At 38.1% G+C, this 21294-nt stretch overlaps 1 protein-coding gene across 4 annotated transcripts in view; it reads right to left on the reverse strand.

Annotated features, from left to right (window-relative positions):
• Positions 1 to 21294, reverse strand: part of plekhg5b (pleckstrin homology domain containing, family G (with RhoGef domain) member 5b) — a 77139-nt gene that overhangs the window by 43132 nt on the left and 12713 nt on the right. For 3 of the 4 annotated variants that reach the window (XM_053482116.1, XM_053482114.1, XM_053482113.1), the window contains one exon: positions 9230 to 9306. In XM_053482116.1, the coding sequence (XP_053338091.1) occupies positions 9230 to 9306 (77 nt within the window). Of the gene's footprint in view, positions 1 to 9229; positions 9307 to 9398; positions 9738 to 21294 lie in introns of those variants that run through there. The other variant, XM_053482115.1, reaches the window with a different exon arrangement.

The following is a 21294-nucleotide window of genomic DNA, read 5'->3' on the forward strand; positions in this document are numbered from 1 at the left end:
CTATCGGTTCTTACCCTTTTCAGAGTAACTTCCAAGACATTTCTATTATACAGTGTTATACTATATATTTCTCTCTTACGCCATGTCTTCTTAAACACAGATATACACGGAAAAAATTCTTTATCAGCTGTATGCGTTTGCTTGTATTTGTTTTAACTGTCTAACAATATGAGACACCCAAGGCACTGGAGGGATTATTGACAATGTCAGATCACACATCGTCTGTATTATCAGCATATGACTGATAAGAATGTCTCATTCAACTATAATCGACTGAGCTATTTTCAGCTCAGGTCAAGCGCTCGCTTCCTGGTTTAACAGGGGCGTTGTCGGACTGACTTTCTGCTCTACTTTATCATTTGTATTTTTTTTCAAATCAGATTTAAAATAATATTGATTGAAGCAACAAGAAAAGACTGATAGAAGACTGAGAGTCTAAACATTCGCAATGCAAAACGATAACACTGGCTTCCAAGGAAGCAATATCTGACACCCACCACCTCCGCTCCTTTTTTCCCCTTACGCGCCCCCTTATCCCCCCCGCAACACCTCCAGCCCACCCTGAAACAAATCTGAACTTGCTTACACACATTGTTAGTGTTCTCGAAAGACACATATGAACATAAGACACTCGTTCTGTGGAAAATCTTGGAGGCGTTTAAAAGGATGGAAAGTGCAACAGAATCTTGGTTTCCAGACCCCCCCCCCCTTAAAAAAAAAAAAAAAAAGTCACTGACATTCACTTGACCCAAAATCAATATCGTGCTCCAGTGACTTTATTTCACCTTAATGTTCTTGGAGCTGAGAAAGTACACACACTCAAAGCCACCCACTCCGACTTTAAACCTTACCAGGCTTGATATATATGGTTTATAAAGATGATTCATTTTGCATTTTTAAACATCGTTTAATCATAATTAACAAAATACTCATCAATCACTGCTGTTGCCCCTTCACTCTCCACATCCAACTGCACGCCAAAAACTCAAAGGCCAGTCAATGTGACCCACTGCTGTGGAAAGATGATTGATCTCTGAACATTCCTACCAGCAGAATCAAAGACTTTCTTTCTTCCAGTACTGGAAAAGCATTAGCTAATTTTAGGCTCTGAGCCTGAAGTCCAATTCAACCTCTCAGTCAAAAATGCACAGAACCACAGTTCCGGTCCTGGCAGTAGTAGGATCATCTTTTTCCGACAACCGGTCCCTGACATAATGCTGAAGTCATAGTCAGAATCTTCTCCAGCCAATCATCTGGCCTTTAGTTCGCTTATTTTAAACTTATGAACCCTTTACACGTCTAACGTAGACGGATTTATGAGCTTTTGGTTATGGCATTGCAAGTGGCAAAGAATACATACATGCCATCCAGCGAGCAGCAAAGCCCAGATCCTGCAGTTCAGGTAGAGATAGAAATAAATTCCCATCAACACTGTGTATTCAAGGGTTTGTAAAGATGTGTGGCATTGTTCAACATGTTACATCTTACAGCTAAATACTCTATGAGAAAGTGGTACATTTTTAATGCACTTTATTCGTAAACCACTGTGCAGACACTCATGAGTGTCTAGTGTTGCACTGCCTAAAACTTATCCCTCCCACAAGGCATGGTCAGTATTGCTCTCTTGGGTGTGGCACTGTTTGGAAATACGAGTTCACACCCTGATGATGCCATTGGGTCATTAAACACATTACTGGTCTGCATAAGCACATCATTTGCAGATGATCTCTGACTTTATCGTAATAATGCTTTCAATGAATGTTCCATTCCAAAAACTTTGAATGTCTTTGCAGAATTAACTAATCAAACATGCTAATACTTTCTTGTCCATCACTATCCCAATGTATTGATGGATTTCAGAAAACAACATGCAGTGGTTCCTCGGCATCCGAACGCCCCACCTTAAAGATTTTCACATTGGCACCCAAGTGGCGCAGTGGTAAAGTGCTCACCCTATCATCTCGAGATCGCTTGTTGCCAATTGGCCAAGCTCTCTCAGCGGTGTGGATGGGAGGCACTTGGTGCTCTCACATTAATTACGGCTCTACAGCCAATCAGGCTAATGAGCGAGCAGTTTGAAAAGATGCGGTTGTTTGGCATTACAGTACATGGTGTGTCATAGTCTTCGGCCCTCCCGACTGAGTGATTGTAGTAGCATTAATATGGACGCCCCTGGTGACGGGGAGAAATTCGATACGACCAAATTAGGGAGAAAATCTCCAATGAAGCGAGTTCACGTATTTTTCGTGGGGCTTTTTTTGCATTTTGTCCAAGAAGCAAAGAAGAAAAGGGAGCCACTTTCAGTTTTGTTTTTAAAGCAGCCAGTGGCAAGAGGAATCATACATTAAGGTTAAGTAAGGTTTAATGTTTATTTATTTCATATTTTCTTTCATTTACATGACTTCTCTAAATGTTTTGATTGTTTATATATGCAAAAATATAGTTATAATGTTGGATATTGGTAATATCCGTAATATTTTTGGCTGGAAACGGATTATCTGCATTTACATATTACATATAGGAAAATGTGTTTCGCAATACGAGTTTTCGACCATAAGAACTCAGAATGAATCAAATTCATATTAAATTCGATATTTTTAAAATTTGATATTTAATATTTTTTTCGTAAATTTGTTTCCTTGTCCTGGTCAGGATCGCGTGGATCCGCAGGCCTTTCCAGGAACACCGGGTATGAGAGATCCCTCCGCACCTTTCACACACAAAATCAGACACTCTTTCCTCCCTCATACTACATACAGTCAGCATCCAACAATGATTAAGCCTCAGATTTCTGTTCTTGGCTGGCAAGAGGGGAATACAGCATGGTCTTCAGCTGCAACCTCTTAAAATTTGGAATGTGCATTACGAAAGGCTTTTCAGCTCACCATGGCTGTAAAGAGCGAGTACTTTAGGCTTCCTGTAAGCTTGAACCAGTCTGGGATTTTTCTCTAGCTTTTCTCACCAATAAGGAATTTCTACCCAGAGAACTGTCACTCAGGGGATATGAAATTCTCAAGAGAACTTCTGACATGTACCTGCATGTTTTGATGTATTGCTTTGCTGCCACATTTCCAGGTACTGAGCAAGCTTCAAATAGACAATGACAAAGTTTGCTTCCAGGGGCTTTTGGCAAGGTTCTGCTATTCCAGCACATGTATTGCACTAACACACAATGTATAATAATAGATTTTAATTCAACTGAAAATAATTAGCTTGTATTAAAGATATGTCTTGTAAATCTTGTAGATGCGACAAAGGAAACATATTGGAATAGAAATTCTGTCTATTGTCAATTTAAGAAAAAAAAGTTTATGAATTTATTAACAACAGAAAAAAGTGAATTTTATTTATTGTAATGTGTGGATAATTCCAGTAAACAGAATCCATATTCAATGGCTTTTTTTTCCAGGTTCCACCTTCCGTGGAAAAACAAGTCATATCATGCTTCCACCGTCATGTCTCTCATTTCTATACAGTGGTTGCTTAACACCTTCGATTCTGGCATAATTATTACAAACGTCATCAGGCGCCATTACCTAACAGATTATAAGTCTGGAAACCCAAGTCCTTATCGTATATGAACTTATACTCTGTCTATCTTCATCTGCACAGGGTCCGCTGACACACCCCGAGACTTCTGAAACAGACAATGCGACTCTTCCCGAAATAGATGCGAGGGAGTGTGGACCAAAGGATGTTTTATGCTTCACACCCACCGGTCCACCTACACAACCTGACTCTGATAAGAAGCTGATAAGGATTCTCAAAGCCACACACTTGGCTTCCAGGAAACGAGTAGAATCAACTACTGAAAAGTTAAGGGTCATCATGTGATAAAGACCGAAGAGGGGTGGGAGGGTTCAAGCAAGGAGTGAAAACTTAAGAAACACATCTCGCACACTATTGTCTCATCTCATACATTGGCAGCGGTTTTGGGCACGGCAGTTTGTCATAGCAACCCAGATGCATACACACCCAGCGGGCGTTGTCTGGTCCTGTTGTGTGTTGATTAGAAGTGATTCTCTGAGCATGCTCAGACTGGCCTTACCTGTGCTCATACAGACAACACAACAGGGCTGCCTACAAATCACATTTACACCTCGCACAGTTCACTTCGTTTTAATAATGAAACATTTTTTAAGGGAGCTGAGTGCTTATGAAAACATAAATGCAATGGCTCTAACGTCATACTACAGCTCATTAGAAATGCATACATGTACCTACGCATTCGTTTATACACCTCAATTGGACAGAGGTGAGTCAAAAAAAAAAAACATAAAAATGCAACTTAAATGATATCCTTGGCAATTGGACGTAGTGCCGGCCCCAAGCCCAGATAAAATGGAAATGAAATGTGTGGATGGGATGGTTCGCTATGGCGACTCCTCAATGGGAGCAGCCGAAAGGCAAACATCAATTCAAAAGTGAAACTCATATTCTACACTTCATTACACATAAAATTTAATGTTTCAATTTCAATGATGACAACTCACAGTTTACGATAATCTAACATCTAGTATCTCAAAATATTAGAATATTTAATTTTGAATTTAAGTAAATTACTATTCATACAGTATGAAAAACAGTGTATCTCTATGTCCAGTTTAGTACACACAACCACAATCATAGGGAAGACATGTCCAGAACACAATCACTGACACACTCCAAAAGGATTAGTATTACCTGGGGACCTCGTGTGATTTGTAATAATTGCGGAGGTTGTCTGTGATCTTAATCCCATTCCAATCTACCGTGTCCGTAATTTGTAAAGTAAAAATTCCTCCACAAATTAAAAAATATATTTATTTTTTTTAAAAGATATTTTGCCGAACACCAAGGTCCTGTAATATTAGTCCCGTGCGAATCAGCATATTTTTTCAAGGTTTTTGTTTCCTGCGCGCCTTTTATCCATCTTCCGCGAGGAATGGAGGCTGTTGAAGTGCTTTGAGAGTATTTTGGGTGCTGCGTCATATTGCTATACACCATACAACAATGCAATGTGCAGAAGAAGAAAGGTGAAAACCATCAGAAAAGCGAAAGCAAAAAGAATGATTAAAAAGTGATGGATGACATGTACTTTATAGCAGCATGCGGTAAACACTCTGCTATTTATATCATACAGATAGACCTATAATGACATTTCGAAACAATAGCCTATCCAGAATAGTGCACAATAAGCGAGGAGGTTCACTTCATTAAATCGAGGTTAATGTGTTACAGATAAATCAAGCGTCCAGCTCGAACTATTAGATTTTAACCCGGTGAAATGTAGATGACACAGGGCAAGATAACTGTTTTTTTTAAATCCATCTAACTCCGGACATCCATAAATTCTCTCTCTGCCTCACACACAGTCCGCACACACACACACCTCTTTTCATAGCATCACCCTCTTAAGAGACACACTAATCCGGTATATATATATATATATATATATATATATATATATATATATACATACATACACACACATGTATACACTGTATATTTGGGAGATATGCGGGTTTTCCGAATGAAAGTCTCAGAGTCTGAAAGAGAAGTGAAGAGGCACAGAATCCAAGTTGCCTAAACCTTTGAACAGTCTGATTATTTTGAGTGCCATGTCTGCTGGTGTTGGTTTTATCTACCACTGGGTTTCATCAAGACCAAAGTCAAGCTACCAAGAGATTTTAGAGCACTTGATGCCTCTTGATGACCTGCCCACAGTGCTAAAACTACCATTAACTGGTTTATTGAGCATGATATTACTGTGCTTGATTGGCCAGCATATTTACCAGATGTTAACCCCATGAGGAGTCTATGGCTAATGACAAGAGGAAGATGAGAAACAACCAACTCAATACAGATAAGGTGAAGGCTGTTATCAAAGCAACCTGGTCTTTAATAACGCCTCAGTAGTGTCACAGGCTGATCGCCTCCATGTGACCACATTGATACAGTAATTTATGCTAAAAAAGCACTGATCAAGAATTGAGAATTGAATTTTTTTTTTTCTGATCTAGTGAAATATTATAAGTTATAATGTTTTAAAATTATGGATTTCCATCATTTCAGTCTTTTTTATGAGCTGTAAGCTATAATCATCAAAATGAAAAAAAAAAAAAACATAAAATTTACTTGTAATGAATCTAAAATAAAGTTTTACTTAAAAAAGTAATTTACAGTAGAAAATTTATTTTTGTTAGAAAATTTAAATTTTTGAGATGTACTGGAGGTATAGTAACGATATAAAGAGTTTTCTTCACCTCACACTCTTTTAAATAATAATAATAATTTTTATTACTTTTTAGCTATTTATTCTGATTGTTAAGACATTTCCACTACATTAAAAGAGAAAAGAGGATAAACAAGACTTGAAATTACTGCAGAAGGATTTGTGTAGTTTGAATCATTCTCAACGTCAATATTCAACCATTTCCAGCCTTAATATTGTTTTTTCTCATAATAAATCAATAAGAAAACTTAATGAAGTTGAAACTTTACTTTGTTTTATTATTTTCATGCACAATGAAATAAGACAATGATCTGATCCTGAAGCAATGTATGGAACGCACCTTTCTGCAACAAAAACGCAGCCTGCTCAGGAAAAAGGAAATTCCACAAAACCTCAAAAACAAATTAAATATGCAGACTATAGTCACTGACACTGATACTAAATTTAACTCTCTTTAGATGCACCAGTCTGCAAGTCTAAAAGCAATATCTGTGGACATACCAGTGTAATACCAGTGACTCCGGCCCAGCTGCAGTAGTGGCTAAACCACAGCCAGTTACTCAGTGCACAAAATTACAGTGTGTGTGTGTGTGTGTGTGTGTGAGACATGTATTTAAACTGACATGAATGGGAAACGCACAAACACTGAGGTTGATTCAGGTTCAGTGCTCTTGTCGTTTGGTATCTTTGTTAATAATTATTATAAATTATACAGGACAGACACAGCTTCAGGCCAAATGAAGTAACCATGAGCATCGAACACAGGCACGGTATGTGGCTTAACCATGGGAATTTGTGTAACATCTCCCCCTGGTGGCTAATAGTCAGGACAGCAGCGTTTTTGATTTTTGTATGGTATTTTATTATAACTTTTTTTTTTTAAATGCCGAACATATTTTATTCTATTTTATTCTATTTTAGAATCGAATTATTCTTCAAAACCGAGGTGTGTGTGAACTGGGACTTTTCCTTTACAGCCCAGTGAAGACTTATGCACTTAAGATAAGAACAACAACCTAAGTAATGAAATATTAATAACAGTTAAGTTTTCTGGTCTGTTGGACCTCTTTGTTGGTACACTGGTGAATAATTAATTAATTCAGTCAATTCGAAACAGACGCAATTGCAGGAAGAGATCCAGACTTCTTTTTGTTTTGGCGAAAGTGATGCACGATGAGCAAACTGAACAGTACTGAATGAAATGCCATGTCCGGGGTGTCTGGGAAATAAAAGGATAACATAACTCCTGGACGTGAAACACAGAATGTTTAAAATAGTTATTTATAGTTCTACACAATTATTGCAAATAAATAAATAAAATAAAATAAAATAAATTGAAATTATTTAATCTCAAAAGGGCTGCAATTTATTAGTTAATATATGCATAAAAATTTTTGTAGAATTGATGTGGATCTTGTCAATAATTTTAGTTTATATATACAGTATATATGCAAAAATATACATACTGTGTATTAATTAATTTGCAATAATTACTTTTTGGGTGTATATAATTGTATACATGCACACATAAGAGTGTATGGTGTGTGTACCCCAAATACGGGGGTTTTCTAAAACACACAAACACACACACAACACAAAGTACATATATAGTGTTATTTGGTGTAAGTCAAGATTAATAAGTTTAAAAATAAAAGAAACATTCAATAATTAAATATCACAATGTGTGTATTAAATAAGTGGCAAAATAATTACAATGTGATTATTATTATTTTATTTTTTTTGCAAATCGTGCAGCCCTAGTTGTTTATTATTTATACGGCATAAACTTCATCGTCAGATTACATAGCGTGAGATTTCGATTCACTCTTGTTTCCCTCCTTCCACTGCTGCACTTAAGTGCTTTTATTTTCTTTTAATTGATTAATTTTTTAAAAACTGTTTTATTTTCTCATGTGATGGGGTTTTTATTGTCTGTTTGTACAGCACTTTGGGCAGTACAAACTGTTGTAAATGTGCTATATAAATAAACTTGCCCATGACCTTGACTTTGCACTTCTGACCGGTTAGCCTTCATCCAATAAGTTTTACTACATTCACACCCTTCATGCCCTTCGGCCAACGTTACTTTGCTTTGTTTAAATGTGTGCAGTGTGAAAGCAATTCCAAACCAAACAGAAAATGAACCAAAAGTATCAATTTCGTCCCGATTCAGACTCGACAACGGGGCTTACTGGTGCATAATGAAGCCTAGGAAAGACTAAACACTCGCAGCCGTTACAGGAACGCATTAAAAACGACTCTGTTACCCTAAGTGAACCTCTCTGTAGTGTCGAGAAAATAGAAATGATCAGTAATGACTGTTTAAAACGTGACTGTCTTTAACGTGAGAGAGAACAGGGAGTGACTTGTCCCGTAAACAGTGCCCTAAATTAAATATAGCTAAAAACAGTTAAAAATCATGAATGTTAATGGGTAAGAGGTGTAACTGTTGCTGTGATGTGTGAGAAACAAAACTTCATATCGCAAAGCAAAGGAACCTAATTGTGGGGAAGACAAATCCAAAGTGGTATTTAATCTTGCGGACCATATTGACTCACGACTCTTATTATAATGCAGAATAAACACGGTGTAGCGCTACTGCTATGGCGGGATTAAATGACAGGATCAAAAATAAATAAATCATCGAAATTCAAAAAGCAGAAAATTTCACAACAGTGGTGTGTCCGGAATTTTCAACCTTTTTTTTCTTTCTCTGTACTTTCTCATCTGATGAAGTGGGTTCTGACGGGAACAGCGAGAAGAGAGAGAAAGGGAGAGATAACGGAACACTTTCTTTCACACACACACACACACACACACACACACACACGCACACACACAGACGAGAAATACTGTCCATGTTTATTAGTAATAAGCAGTGACTCACCACACACACATAGACGGCAAAAGTCAGAGAATGTGAGACTGACTGTCTGTGTGTGTATGTGTAGTAATAATTCATCCAGGACCCTCCACAGTGCTGTGTGAAGAATGTGTGTCCTGTCCAGCTCTTACCTTGGAGGCCCGACGGCGCTCGCGGCAGTCTGGATGCTGACACTCCACACACTCCTCCTCCTGGACAGACTTCTCATCTGGAACAGCACAGCCAGAGCGGTGTCGTTAATTTAGTCGGCGTTAAATCAGAGGAACTCACACACACACAAACACACACAAATACACAAACCTGCTGGATAACATGCCATTAAAAGCAGTGAAGGGGAGCAAGGACATAAGGAGTGCAATGACATTTGATTATCAGATAAAAAAAAAAAAAAAAACAGAAAAAGGGAGACATTTTAAGATGAAATAAAAGTCCAAGTAAGGATCGTAGAGTGAAAAGAGGGTCAGTGGTAAAAGAGAAAAGTTCGGAGGTCAATTGAGAAGAGAAACGAGAAATCCGAAGAAAACAAGGGACATGACAGGATGAGCATCATGTTCTTTACGATTACAGCGGCAGTTACGAGCAGGTACAGTATAAGTATCCCAGTAAGACGAGCCTCTGAGGAAAGAAGAAGTCTTGGGTAACTGAGTTGGGGAAGTGAAATCTTTAGGGGATCCAAGGGGAAGCAGCAGAAAGTGAGTCATGAGTGCAGCAGAGGAACTCGAAGCAGAATGACTCAGACAAGTCTACACGAAGGTTGAGTAACTGAGGTCAGACTCCTGAATGAGAGTTTTCATTGTACAATTTATTAAAAAAAAATTTTTTAAATAAATAAATATATGGGCTATTTTCCTGGGAGTTACTGAGAATGTTGCAACTTTAGCTTTTTTTCACAGAATAAATTTGGCCTCATCTGCAATTTTCTTATTTTCCCAAACAGAAGTAACTTGGACCCAAATTGAAAAATGATATTAATATTATATTACATCAACGTCCAGTTTCTGACCAGTGGGATTAAGAATAAGGTCAACTAGTCCAAAACTAATGCAAATATGAGAAAGGCTTCTCTGAGACTACAGAAAAATAAATACTGTGCAAAAGTCTTCAGCTTTATTTCTATAAATTTTGCTTCCAAAGAGCCGGACTAGTACTAGTATTTAGCAATGTAGTCTTGAGGAATAGTTCCCCAGGCTTCCTGAAGCACTTTTCTTGGCAAGTTTTGGCTCTCATTTTTAGTCCAGTCCCTGTAAATGACCAGTTCCTGAGAATCTTTTCAGGATGGGGGGGAAAAAACATCTAACCTAAGGCATGACCCCGTGAGAAACAGGTGCAGATGATGACAGGTGATCAGGCCGATTCAGATTCGTATACAGGTGATAATGATTGCTGAGTGGTTGGAACATACGAGAGGGGAAATGAGGCTGCTGCCGATGTTGCTACATAAACAACCATAAAGCAAGCACACCAATAATTGTGAACTTCAACATGGCAATGCAAGCAGTTCTCCTGCCTTTAGAAGTCTAATTAGGGATTAAACCATCACTGCTAGAAAGCATTTGTGCTGCCCATTGCATTTTGGGTCCTTTTCCTTTATCTTGGTAGATAACACTAAACTGTTCATGACTACACTACTCTGGTTTAAAGATATAGGTCACAAACCTTCAGTTAATGACCGCCCCTTTGCAAATTATAAATGGATAATGATTTCGAAAAATATATACAAGAAACTGCTGTCACATGCAGGAAGTGACCTGTAATTCCTGCAGCTCCTTTATTGTTGGCAGTCTCTATACCAAGTTTTCATCTTGTTTTCCCCCAGCCTGCAGTTTTAAAGGGACATCCTGTACTTCCTAATGTCACTGTGGTGGTGGCCCGTTTCCTCCACCTCTTGAAGAGGGATTTCATGCTGCCAAAGCTTTGGAGCTGCTTTTTAAGCTGTTGAGTTTTAAGATGATGTGAAAGTCTTACAGAAATGGCTGATCATTATATGGAGTTTATTAGAATCGTTTCACTCGTAACACCAGTATGAAAATCAGTCTGAATGTAATCGATGCATTTTGAGCGCACTCACATGGACCGTTTAAAAAGGACTATTCTATAGTACTACTATACTATTGCCAACTACCATATTCTTTTTTTTTTATTATTTCTTTAACAGATTACTATCCTTAGTCTATATGGTAGTTAGCATTTATTGATCGATATTAATAGATATAATTTAATTTAAATATAATATAGAATACAAATTCCTACGATGTTATATTAATATCATATCATCCTCGATAACGATGATAATATACAAGCGCCTTTCAAGACCCAATTTTTCCATCCTTCAGCAAGGCACAATGACTGATGGGACATTTTAGATGTCCACTTCCGATGAAGTGATGAACCATTGTTCACTTGTTCCCTACACTGTTCATGATTCTCTTTGAACTGAGCAGTTTTGCACCCTGTGGTTTGGAATCTTACATAACACGGCTGAATTCCCTGTGCAGTCCACTGAACGGAACGCAGCTATTCTTACACTTATCAAGTTTTACCCAGGTCCACACCCCTGCCACAATGTTTTTAGATTATGACTGACCAAATTCACTCAAGACATGTCAGGGCTAGGTTTTCTGGGAGTTACTGCGAAAGTTGCAACGTTTGCTTATTTTTACAGAATAAATTTGTCCTTTTCTGCAATTTACCTTCTCCTTGAACAAATACTTTTCTGCCTGGGTCTTACCTGCAGTAGTAATATGCAAGAGGAAAAATCGCTACTTGTACTGTAGTTGGGAAAAGTAAAAAATATACTGTAATAAGTAATGGCAAAAACCAATTTTGTTCATTTTAAGAAAACCAGTTCTTAAATGTTTGCAAGCACTTGTTTTGAAACTTTTATATCTAGTAATGTTATTTCACAAAGCACATAATCAATGATATTTGTTGCTTTGCTGTAAAAAAATCGTTAAAAACTATGTACTGCATTGTGTAGTCATTCAAACAAAAACACGCATATTTAATTTGCATGAATTTGGAAATTTGCCATCCTAATTATTTTATTACAAATAATATTGTTTTCAGTGTAATTGACTTATAATATCAAGTTCTGACCATTTGTGCCTTCAAGTTGATTCAACTATGTGTCTGTGACTACAGAAAAAACTAATTCACCACTGTGCAAAAGTCTTGAGCTTCATTTCTTTAAATTTTGCCTCCAAAGAGCTGGACTTTCTAGTATTTAGCAACATAGTCTTGAGGAATAGTTCCCCAGGCTACTTGAAGCACTTTTCTTGGCAAGTTGTGGCTCTCATTTTTATTCCAGTCCCTGTAAATGACCAGTCCCTGGGAAATGTTTTTGTTTGTACTGCCACATACAGTAGTGACCTACGAATCTTTTAAGGATGGGCGGGGGGGGACATCTAACTTAAGGTATGGCCCCGTGAGAAACAGGTGCAGATGATGACAGGTGATCAGGCCGATTCAGATTCGTATACAGGTGATAATGAATGCTGAGTGGTTGGAACATACGAGAGGGGAAATGAGGCTGCTGCCGATGTTGCTACATAAACAACTAATTTTTATTGTATTTTTTAAGCTATAAAATCATCTTTTCAATCACAAATTGTCATTAAAATGGTTTAAAAACTCCTTGAAAAAAAAAAGACAATGCTAAAATTTAAAAGTATTTTTAAGGTTAAGGAAAGATGGGCTACTTAGAAACTGTAGGTAAATTGCACTGATAATTATTGTGTGCAGTGGAATGATCACAGTTGAGTTACATTATTGTCATGCAGCATTACACCATAGATGCCGGTGTTAACGCAGTAGATGCATCAAACTGCAACAGTTTAAAATGTGACATCACAATTTCTATTTTGCTTTTAAACATAAATTACTGTTTTGCTAGGACATAATTTGCACACGCAGCTAAACTCAGGCAGGGGCTTGATGACATGATGCAACAATAGCCAGGTGGAGTAGACAAGCATTTTGCACAATCTGATAATGTCGATGCTCTCAAACTGCATTTAGCAACACAAATGACAGGTTTACTAACTGAAGGTGGAGGGTCAGTGGAGGCTTTTGCACAGTAAGACAGTTAAGAAACTGACGGTAAGAATTGAGAAACCTGGTCTGTGCAAGTGACTTCCTAGATAAGCAGTAATTTTAGCTTTAGCATGAGTCAGTAGTGGGTAATGACTAGGTGTGAAAAGTAGCAACAGTCTAGTCAGCAATTTCCATCTCTCCTCGTCTCTCACTCTCGCTCTTAGGCAGGAATTCCTGACTTCAGCGCTGCTGATTAAGCCCAAAATAAACAAATAAAACTGTGCTACGAGCTCCCGCAGCCACACGCACACACATGTGAGGGCAATGAGGTAGAACATTGACTCGCGAAAACTGGGGCTCTTTCCTTTTATAAAGCAGTCACGCCCAAACTAAAATAAAATGCTAAGCTAAATCAGTGTGGTTGACCAGCTGAGACTGGTTCTACAAAAAACGTACCTCAAAGTTTTAACTGCAGGCCACATCAGCCAAAGCAGTTATATCATTCGCTTTAATCAGTGGGTTAATCCTAGGCCTGCGCTGAAGAATTCAGCAGATTTCAACACAACACAACTTGTCGATTAACTAACGAGCCAAGCCGAAGACTATTCCCGATGAGCCCAACAAAAACCTCACATTACAGGGAGTGAAAACAGGACATGAGAAGAGGAACACTCCAGGTTGACGCCAGCACCGCGACAGCAATCGCGAACACCACAAAACCTCAGCTGCCCCAGGAGCGACCCTGCAATTTCTAGCTTGTTGCTTTTAGCATAACAAGTGCAGCACTGAGTATTATTTTAGGCCCTCTGTGGAAGCAATCCTCAAAATTACTACCGATCCAACCACAATAGTTTGTATTTAAAACTTAATATGAAACATAAAAGACTATAAAATAAAATTAACCAAGAATTAGGAAATTAAAAAAAGAAAGAAAAGTAGCTTTGGATGCTACCGCTGCCAGAAGTTTTACTTTTAGACATTTGACTCTGGTGTAACCTTGCCTTGGTTTGAATCAGTTACACAATCTAATTAATGTTGGTTTCAGTTGTTGGTTATAATGATACTTCCAAAGTTTGGATACAAGTCTGGATTTATTTTCTACATTCTAGAATAATACCGAATTTTCTCAAAACTTTGAAACAATACATGCAACATTAGTTACTTAAGTAATTAGTTACTTAAAAACAGTTAGTTAAGCCTTTCTGGTCTAGTTCTTGCAGGAACAGTATTGCCAAGTCCATTTGCTAAACCCATCAAGCACCTTGATGAAACTGGCTCTCATAAAGACCATCCCAGGAAAGCAAGCCCAAAATGTACCTCTGCTTCATTTAAAGTTACCAGCCTCAAAATTCACCAATTAACAAACAGCAACTCAAATCAGAGCCATTATGAAGGCTTTAGTCCTGCGAATATTTCAATACTCATTCTTAAAAAAAAAAAAAAATCACAGAACTTTTTGGAATATGAAAATTCCATTTATTTTGTCACCATATACAGTATAATATGAAGTGAAATGCTTATACGACTGTTCATAACCTATTATGGAAAGATAGGATAAAGATAGGATTTTACTGTATGAAAAAGAAAAAAAAGATTTAAAAAAATTTAGATGAAATGCAAGTTCAAATAAAATAAAAATGTATAAAATATATAAATTACACAGGATAAAACTATAAGGTTATGAAGATTTAGAAAAACTTGGATAAACACATGAATGGATGGACAACCTGGAAAGGCATGACAATTAAACATTACTCAAACGTGGTCCAAAACAAAAATAAAGTTCTCCAAAAGTAATCAATTATTTTAGCTAAAAAAAATTATATTTTGGTGGAACCATCAAAAATGGTATTTAATGAAATCCTGGTTTTTAAAATGGTTCCAATCCAGAATCCAACATGGCCACTTTTGATTGAGTTCATGTTCTCCAAAGCTCTCTCTCTCTCTCTCTCTCTCTCGATCGACTTCTAAGCATGTTCTGTAGTGCGGTTTAGTGGTCATGCTACCTCAGCCCCGATTGAATTTGTATTGCCATACTGTTAGTATCACAATTTTATAAATATTCAGATTCTGTTATAATTTTTCTGCGAATTTTCTTAACAAACAGCAAATAATTCGCTCCTACCACACAGTGCTGCCTGCCAATGTGTTCATATTTTAGAGTGTGTGCCACCTGTAGGATTATAGAGGAACTGCACCATATTACCACCTTAAATACAAACGTACACTTTATGAGGTAATTTAAAAAGGAAAACAAAAACAATTTTGGCCTCCTGTGAGCATTTAGAGGATAAAAGTTAAGAAAAAAAAGATTGAATAAAGTTAGCATTTTATATCCCTGGAAAAAAAAGATTCACACATCAATTGTAGCTTATTTTGCTACTCCTTGTCTTTCTTTTTCTTCCCCTACATGTGTTATGTAATTGAGACGGCCTTCATATGTCTCCTGTTGAAAAATATGCACACAGACAGAACTTTTTGATTTGAGCCGTTCCCCACTCTAATTCCGGCCTCCTGTTCATGCTGCCTGTAAGCTGAAAGCTGTAAACAGAGGACTGACGGCAGGTTATGTGGGAAGGTCTGTCCTACAAAACACAGCATGGAACAAAGGGTTTCCTTCTGCTACCAGGACAAAAGGCTGAGACACTGGTTCATTTCATGGATACTGTACATCACCGGTTGGACGAATGCAGTGTGAATGTCGTCCCATGAGTCAAGCTTGACCCTAAAACATTACTGATTTCTGAACCGATCATCATACAGTCCAAATACTTTAGAAACAGTCCCAAGTCAGAAACCAGACAAATAAGATGCCAGATAGTTATTTTTTTAGAGCGTTTCGAGCTGGATTAATAAAATAAATTAATAATAATGAATCGTCAATTTTACTTGTAAAAGGTTACTGTAAAAGTTTAACAAGTCATTTTAGGCAAAACCCGAATAAAACACTACAACTTCACGGTCAGCGGAAAACCGTCAGCTCTTGCATACTGTCTCTTTGTTCAGTTCAAAAAGATCCCAGCTGCAGCCGCCTGCAGTGCCACTGAGGCTTAAGTGAAGCCGCGCTTGATGTTAGCGCAGCCTGGAGAATCATTCACACCATTACGCTCCTTCTAAACACAGATGCACCGATGGAAGTGGGAAACAAAAAAAAAAAATCTATAAACAAAGACAGCAGAAACCCTCTCATCTCCAGGTCCCATTCTCGGGCCGCTGCGAGAGCATAATGCGAGCACATGAGCCAGCCAGACACAAAAAGTTTCCACAGGAACTCTGGATAAACTCTAGCACCATGTGTACCTGTAACTACTGTAACTACTGAACACAGGATTAAAACACACTGAACATCTAAGTATATTTACATTCGTTCATTTGGTGGTGCCACTTTTATCCAAATCGACTTATAAGCATCTGAGGGTTAAATCCATGCCACCCGTCAGGGGTGTTCTAACAGGAACCATAAGACAACTAAAACTATACCCATAAACCAGGGGCTATCTTCTACCTTATAGTTGCGTGAAAAAAAAACTATGTGCCATCAAGACTGCAGCAAAGCCAAGGGCTGGCCGAGCAAGTGCATGCTGGGAGCAAATAACCAGCCATAGTTTGAAATCATATTCTGCTGCATAACAGCTATTTTTCTCTGCTGAAGTGTCTCAAAAGGAGCATCTTTACGGCATCTTGATTCAATAATGAACACATGGACCAAGGAACACAAAATTCCTCCTCGCCGTCACCAATTTCACTTAAGCCCAGAGCACGCTATGCAATTACGCCAGTTTCCGAGTCGCCGCCTAGAAAGTCTGAGAGAAAATTTTATTCATGTGTTCTTATAAACAGCAGATCCAGTTTATCATCCAGCTCTTTGTGTGGGAGGGCAAAATGTCGGCGCAGTAGTATTGTTTCTGTAAGACATTACAGACTTGATTGCTGGCAGCACATGGTACAACAATAACTTCTTTTATTTTCCACTATACCTTTGGTCTTCTTAGAATAACAGAAGGTCTGTTCTGCCTATGACTCCCTAACCAAAATTCCCCATACATTCTCTCTTAATTTTGATCCAAATAATAATTTTTTTAAAATTCACATACTTTGGAAATATTTGTATGTGAAAACTTTTGACAAAAATTCACATATTTAGAGATCACACAAGCTTTACTGGAAATCTCTTCAGATTTGCACAGTACACATTCCTCGTCTGTGAGTGTCCCAAAGCGTGAACACACCTCTACATACACCAAACAAAAATACAGCTCAATTTAAAAGGTCGGTTCAGAAAACTCCAGCCATCCATCCATCCATCTCTATCTAGGAACCTCTGTAGTCCAACTAGGGACTGTGGAGGCAAATGGTGATCATTGTATTCATTCCCAATTACACAACTGTGGTTGGACCTCCAGTCAACATTCACATACGCGTTCACATGCTTGGGGAATGCCAATCTGCCTAATTGCCATGACTTTGGACTGTGGAAGGAAACCGGAGAACCTGAAGAAAACCCATCAAGCATGCAGAAAACATGCAAACTCCATCGCACAGACCCAGAGGTAGGAATTGAACCCGGGCTCTGGAGGTGCAAGGCACAGTGCTAACCATTACACCACCGTGCCGCCTTTGAAAACTCAGATTAGACTAAAAGACAGATTAGACTTAGATATAGAAGAATTAAAACTAATACAAAATCTCACTCTTATGTAAATGGTCCTCACGGCTTCATTCACACACTCATATAGACACAAGATATTTGCCATTCTCATGACATTCTACAGCAGTAAGTGGCATATACTGTAAAACACTGACTGCGTCCCCACCTGGATTTAACTAAGCAAAAATAAGTAAGGTAATGGGTTACTGCAGTGATTATCCAACGGAAGGTTGGCAAAAAGTTTTATAACCCTAACTGATGCCGTGAGTAGCTTCTCATTTCTTAAACAACCATGTCAGAAGACACATCCTGTGGTCATGGCAAAGATGTTACTCTGTTTTAGATGAGTGAGACTATTGGCCTGCACCAAGAAAACATCTAAGGAGATTGCTGAAACTGCGAAAATTGGGTTAGGAACTGTAAAACGCATTATTAAATTCTGGAAGTATAGTGTTGAACCAGAATCTACAAGGAAGAAATGTGGTCAGGAAAACATCCTGAATGAGCATTATGAGAAATCACTTAAAAGCTAAGTGAAATCAAATCCTAAAAAAGAATTAAAAGCAACTGTAGAACTCACAGCTATGTTTAATAGTGAAAGTAAGAGCATTTCCACACTCACAATGTGAAAAGACATCAATGGATTAGGATTAAACAGCTGGTAGCCTTAAGAAAACCACTTATCAGTGAGCCTCAGATGGAAAAAAAAGCCTTAAATTTGCCTGGGAGAATAAGGAATGTATTGAGGAGCATTAGGAAAAAAAGATCATGTGGTCTGATGAGTCCAGATTTACCCCCAGGCTAAGAAGAGAGCTAAATGAAGTAACGCACCCTTCATGGCTCATTGCTGAATCTAGACCTGACCAATGTATGGTAGTACAAGCCTGTGGGGGCAGTGTTGGGGTTGCTTCATTTGGTCAGGTCTAGGTTCAGCAATGTTATGTTGCCAGAAAATGATGTCATCTGATGACCTGAATATAGTGTGTGACAAGGGTTTTCCATTAATTTTTTTTTTTTTTTTAATGGCACGGGCATATTCCACGATGATTAAGCCAGGATTCATTGGGATCAAATTGTGAGAGAGAGGTTCAGGAAGCATGAGACATCATTTTCATACATGGACTGGCTGTCATTAAGTCCAGGCCTTAACTCCATTGAGACTCTTTGGGATCTGCTGGAAAAAAAAATGATGCAGACTTTATGGATGGTCTGACTCTCCCATCATCAATACAAAATTTTAAAGAGAAATTAATGCGACTCTGGACTGAAATAAAATGTTACGACATTGCATAATGTTATCTAAATGATGCCGTGGTAATAATAAAGGCAAAATAAAATGAATTGTGTGTGCCTTTTTTTTTTGGGCAGCGTATAATACAGGGTTGCCAGATTGAATAAAAGGTCATATATAATGTGCTAAAAACCACTGGCTCTGAAAAAATATATATTTATCAGCCAAAAATCCGAACCCGACTTTGCTTCAACTTAAATGTGATTTTTTTTGTGCTTTCCCTTTCTCCTGTATCAATGAGCGAGAAAGAATATCTATGCATACACTTTGCTTTACACGCGCGCACTTACGTGTGTTGAAAGAAACAGTTCACGCGCGCTAGTGATGCGCGGGGCGTCTGGTAACCCACGGGTCGGGTTGGGGCGGGTAAAGAAATTGTCACTTTACTTGCGTGGTGGGTTGGGGCGGGTCATTAAAAAACAAAATTAAATAAAAAAATCCATGTATGTTGCGTGCAATTCCCTATAGCATATATTAAATATTTGGGAATATCTATTTTCATATTTTATTAAATTCTTTGATAAGGTTACGTCATGTGACAAGTCACAAAAGCGCATGCGTGATACATGATACTCGGTACTCGTAAACCAAGACCAGCTCAAATTTTTTTTTAAATCTTTGCTCATCTTGCAAGACACGTTACTCGCAATCCGAGGTTTCACTGTATTACAAAAATTTTGCTATATATATATATAGAAAGGGGTACACACTTCTAAACAGGGCTTAAGAGTGTTTTAAAATGTTTTAAAGAATTAAAAAAGGTAATACTTTTTATAATTTACATTTGGACCAATTATAGTTACTTCATGCTTTAACAAAAATAAAAAATCTAATTAAAACATGATTTGAAGCTGTTGTTCATGTGATATTTTATGCCTTGCCTCCCATGTATGTCGATGACTGGCCAAGTACATTTAAACACATTATATTTACTAATCTGTTCCAAGAAATCAATGGACTTTGATCAAAAGGTGGTGTGTGCAAGAGAAAGAGAGAGAGAAAGAGAGAGGGAGAATAAGACTGTGCTGGTCAAACATTCTCTTAAAACTAAATTCTTAAAACCCTGAATTTTGGTTGCCAGCCTTAACCTTCTAGTTGCAATACAGTCAACAATATATGCTTTATTTAGTATAAGTATTTTACTTCAAATTCAAAACCTTACAAAAAAAAAGTCCTATAATCATGTTCCTAGCCCACCTTTTCTATAAATAGCACTTAAAACATAACTAGGATATTTTAATCAGTATTAAATGCTTCCATATTGTTATGCTCATAAATCCAAATTAATGACTCCCAGTAAACCGCATGTTCTCACATATTGTGGAGAATTTCTTAAAAGGAATGGAACTTAGCCTTACCATATAGATCATGAATGACATCCAGGGAGGAGGACCAGGAGTAGCGTTCGGCCCCCAGTATTGAGGACGGAAGTGTCTCCAGCTCATAGGCCCCACGCTTCTTCCAGTAAAGGAACATGGCCAACAGTGAGGCTTTTCTGGGGTCAAAATAGATCACCCTCTTGTAGCTTAGCTTATTTCACCAACCATCAAATTGGCAGAGAATTCATATTGTGGACAGAAGTCCTCCAAGTGGCTGGAGTTGAGGCCATCATTTGTCCAAACAACTCTACTTCCAAGGTCTGTAAGAACTGAAAGGAATGAATTCTCTATAAATCATAAACCGGTACAGGTTCTTTCCCAGGTTAATTCAAGATCCATGGCATGCCAGTATGACAACGGAAACAATTCCAGAAGGGTGTTGTAGCCATTTAAAAGGAACCGGGGACACATCTGACAATGTGTTTTGACAAAGAGTCCGTCCTGCAATCTGTTTTTAATTTTAAAATAGAGACAAGAGTTTTAATGTCGACACAGAGCAAAGTTCCCACAAACCTGCCCAGTCGGCAACTTCTGCCATGAGGAACGAATCTTAAAGTAGATCCTTCCACCATGACAAAAATCCTGCTTCCTTTGACAAGTCCTCATCTCGACAGTATGACCCAGTTCCTGAAACTCAAACTTAGTGCTGGACACAAACTGCTTGGTGTGCCATGGCAGAGGGGGCCGGCTAAGAGACGGCATTCGACCTACACATCCAGACAAATGTTGCATTCACAACAGGATGAAATGCATGCTGGGACAGCCTGAGCCAACAGCTTTCAATATAGGTGACACAAAGATCTCTTGTAGCCCACTTCCTACGCAGACAGTGAACTTTCCTCATAA

The sequence above is a fragment of the Clarias gariepinus genome, chromosome 22, assembly GCF_024256425.1.
Source record: "Clarias gariepinus isolate MV-2021 ecotype Netherlands chromosome 22, CGAR_prim_01v2, whole genome shotgun sequence".
Taxonomy (NCBI): Eukaryota; Metazoa; Chordata; class Actinopteri; order Siluriformes; family Clariidae; genus Clarias; species Clarias gariepinus.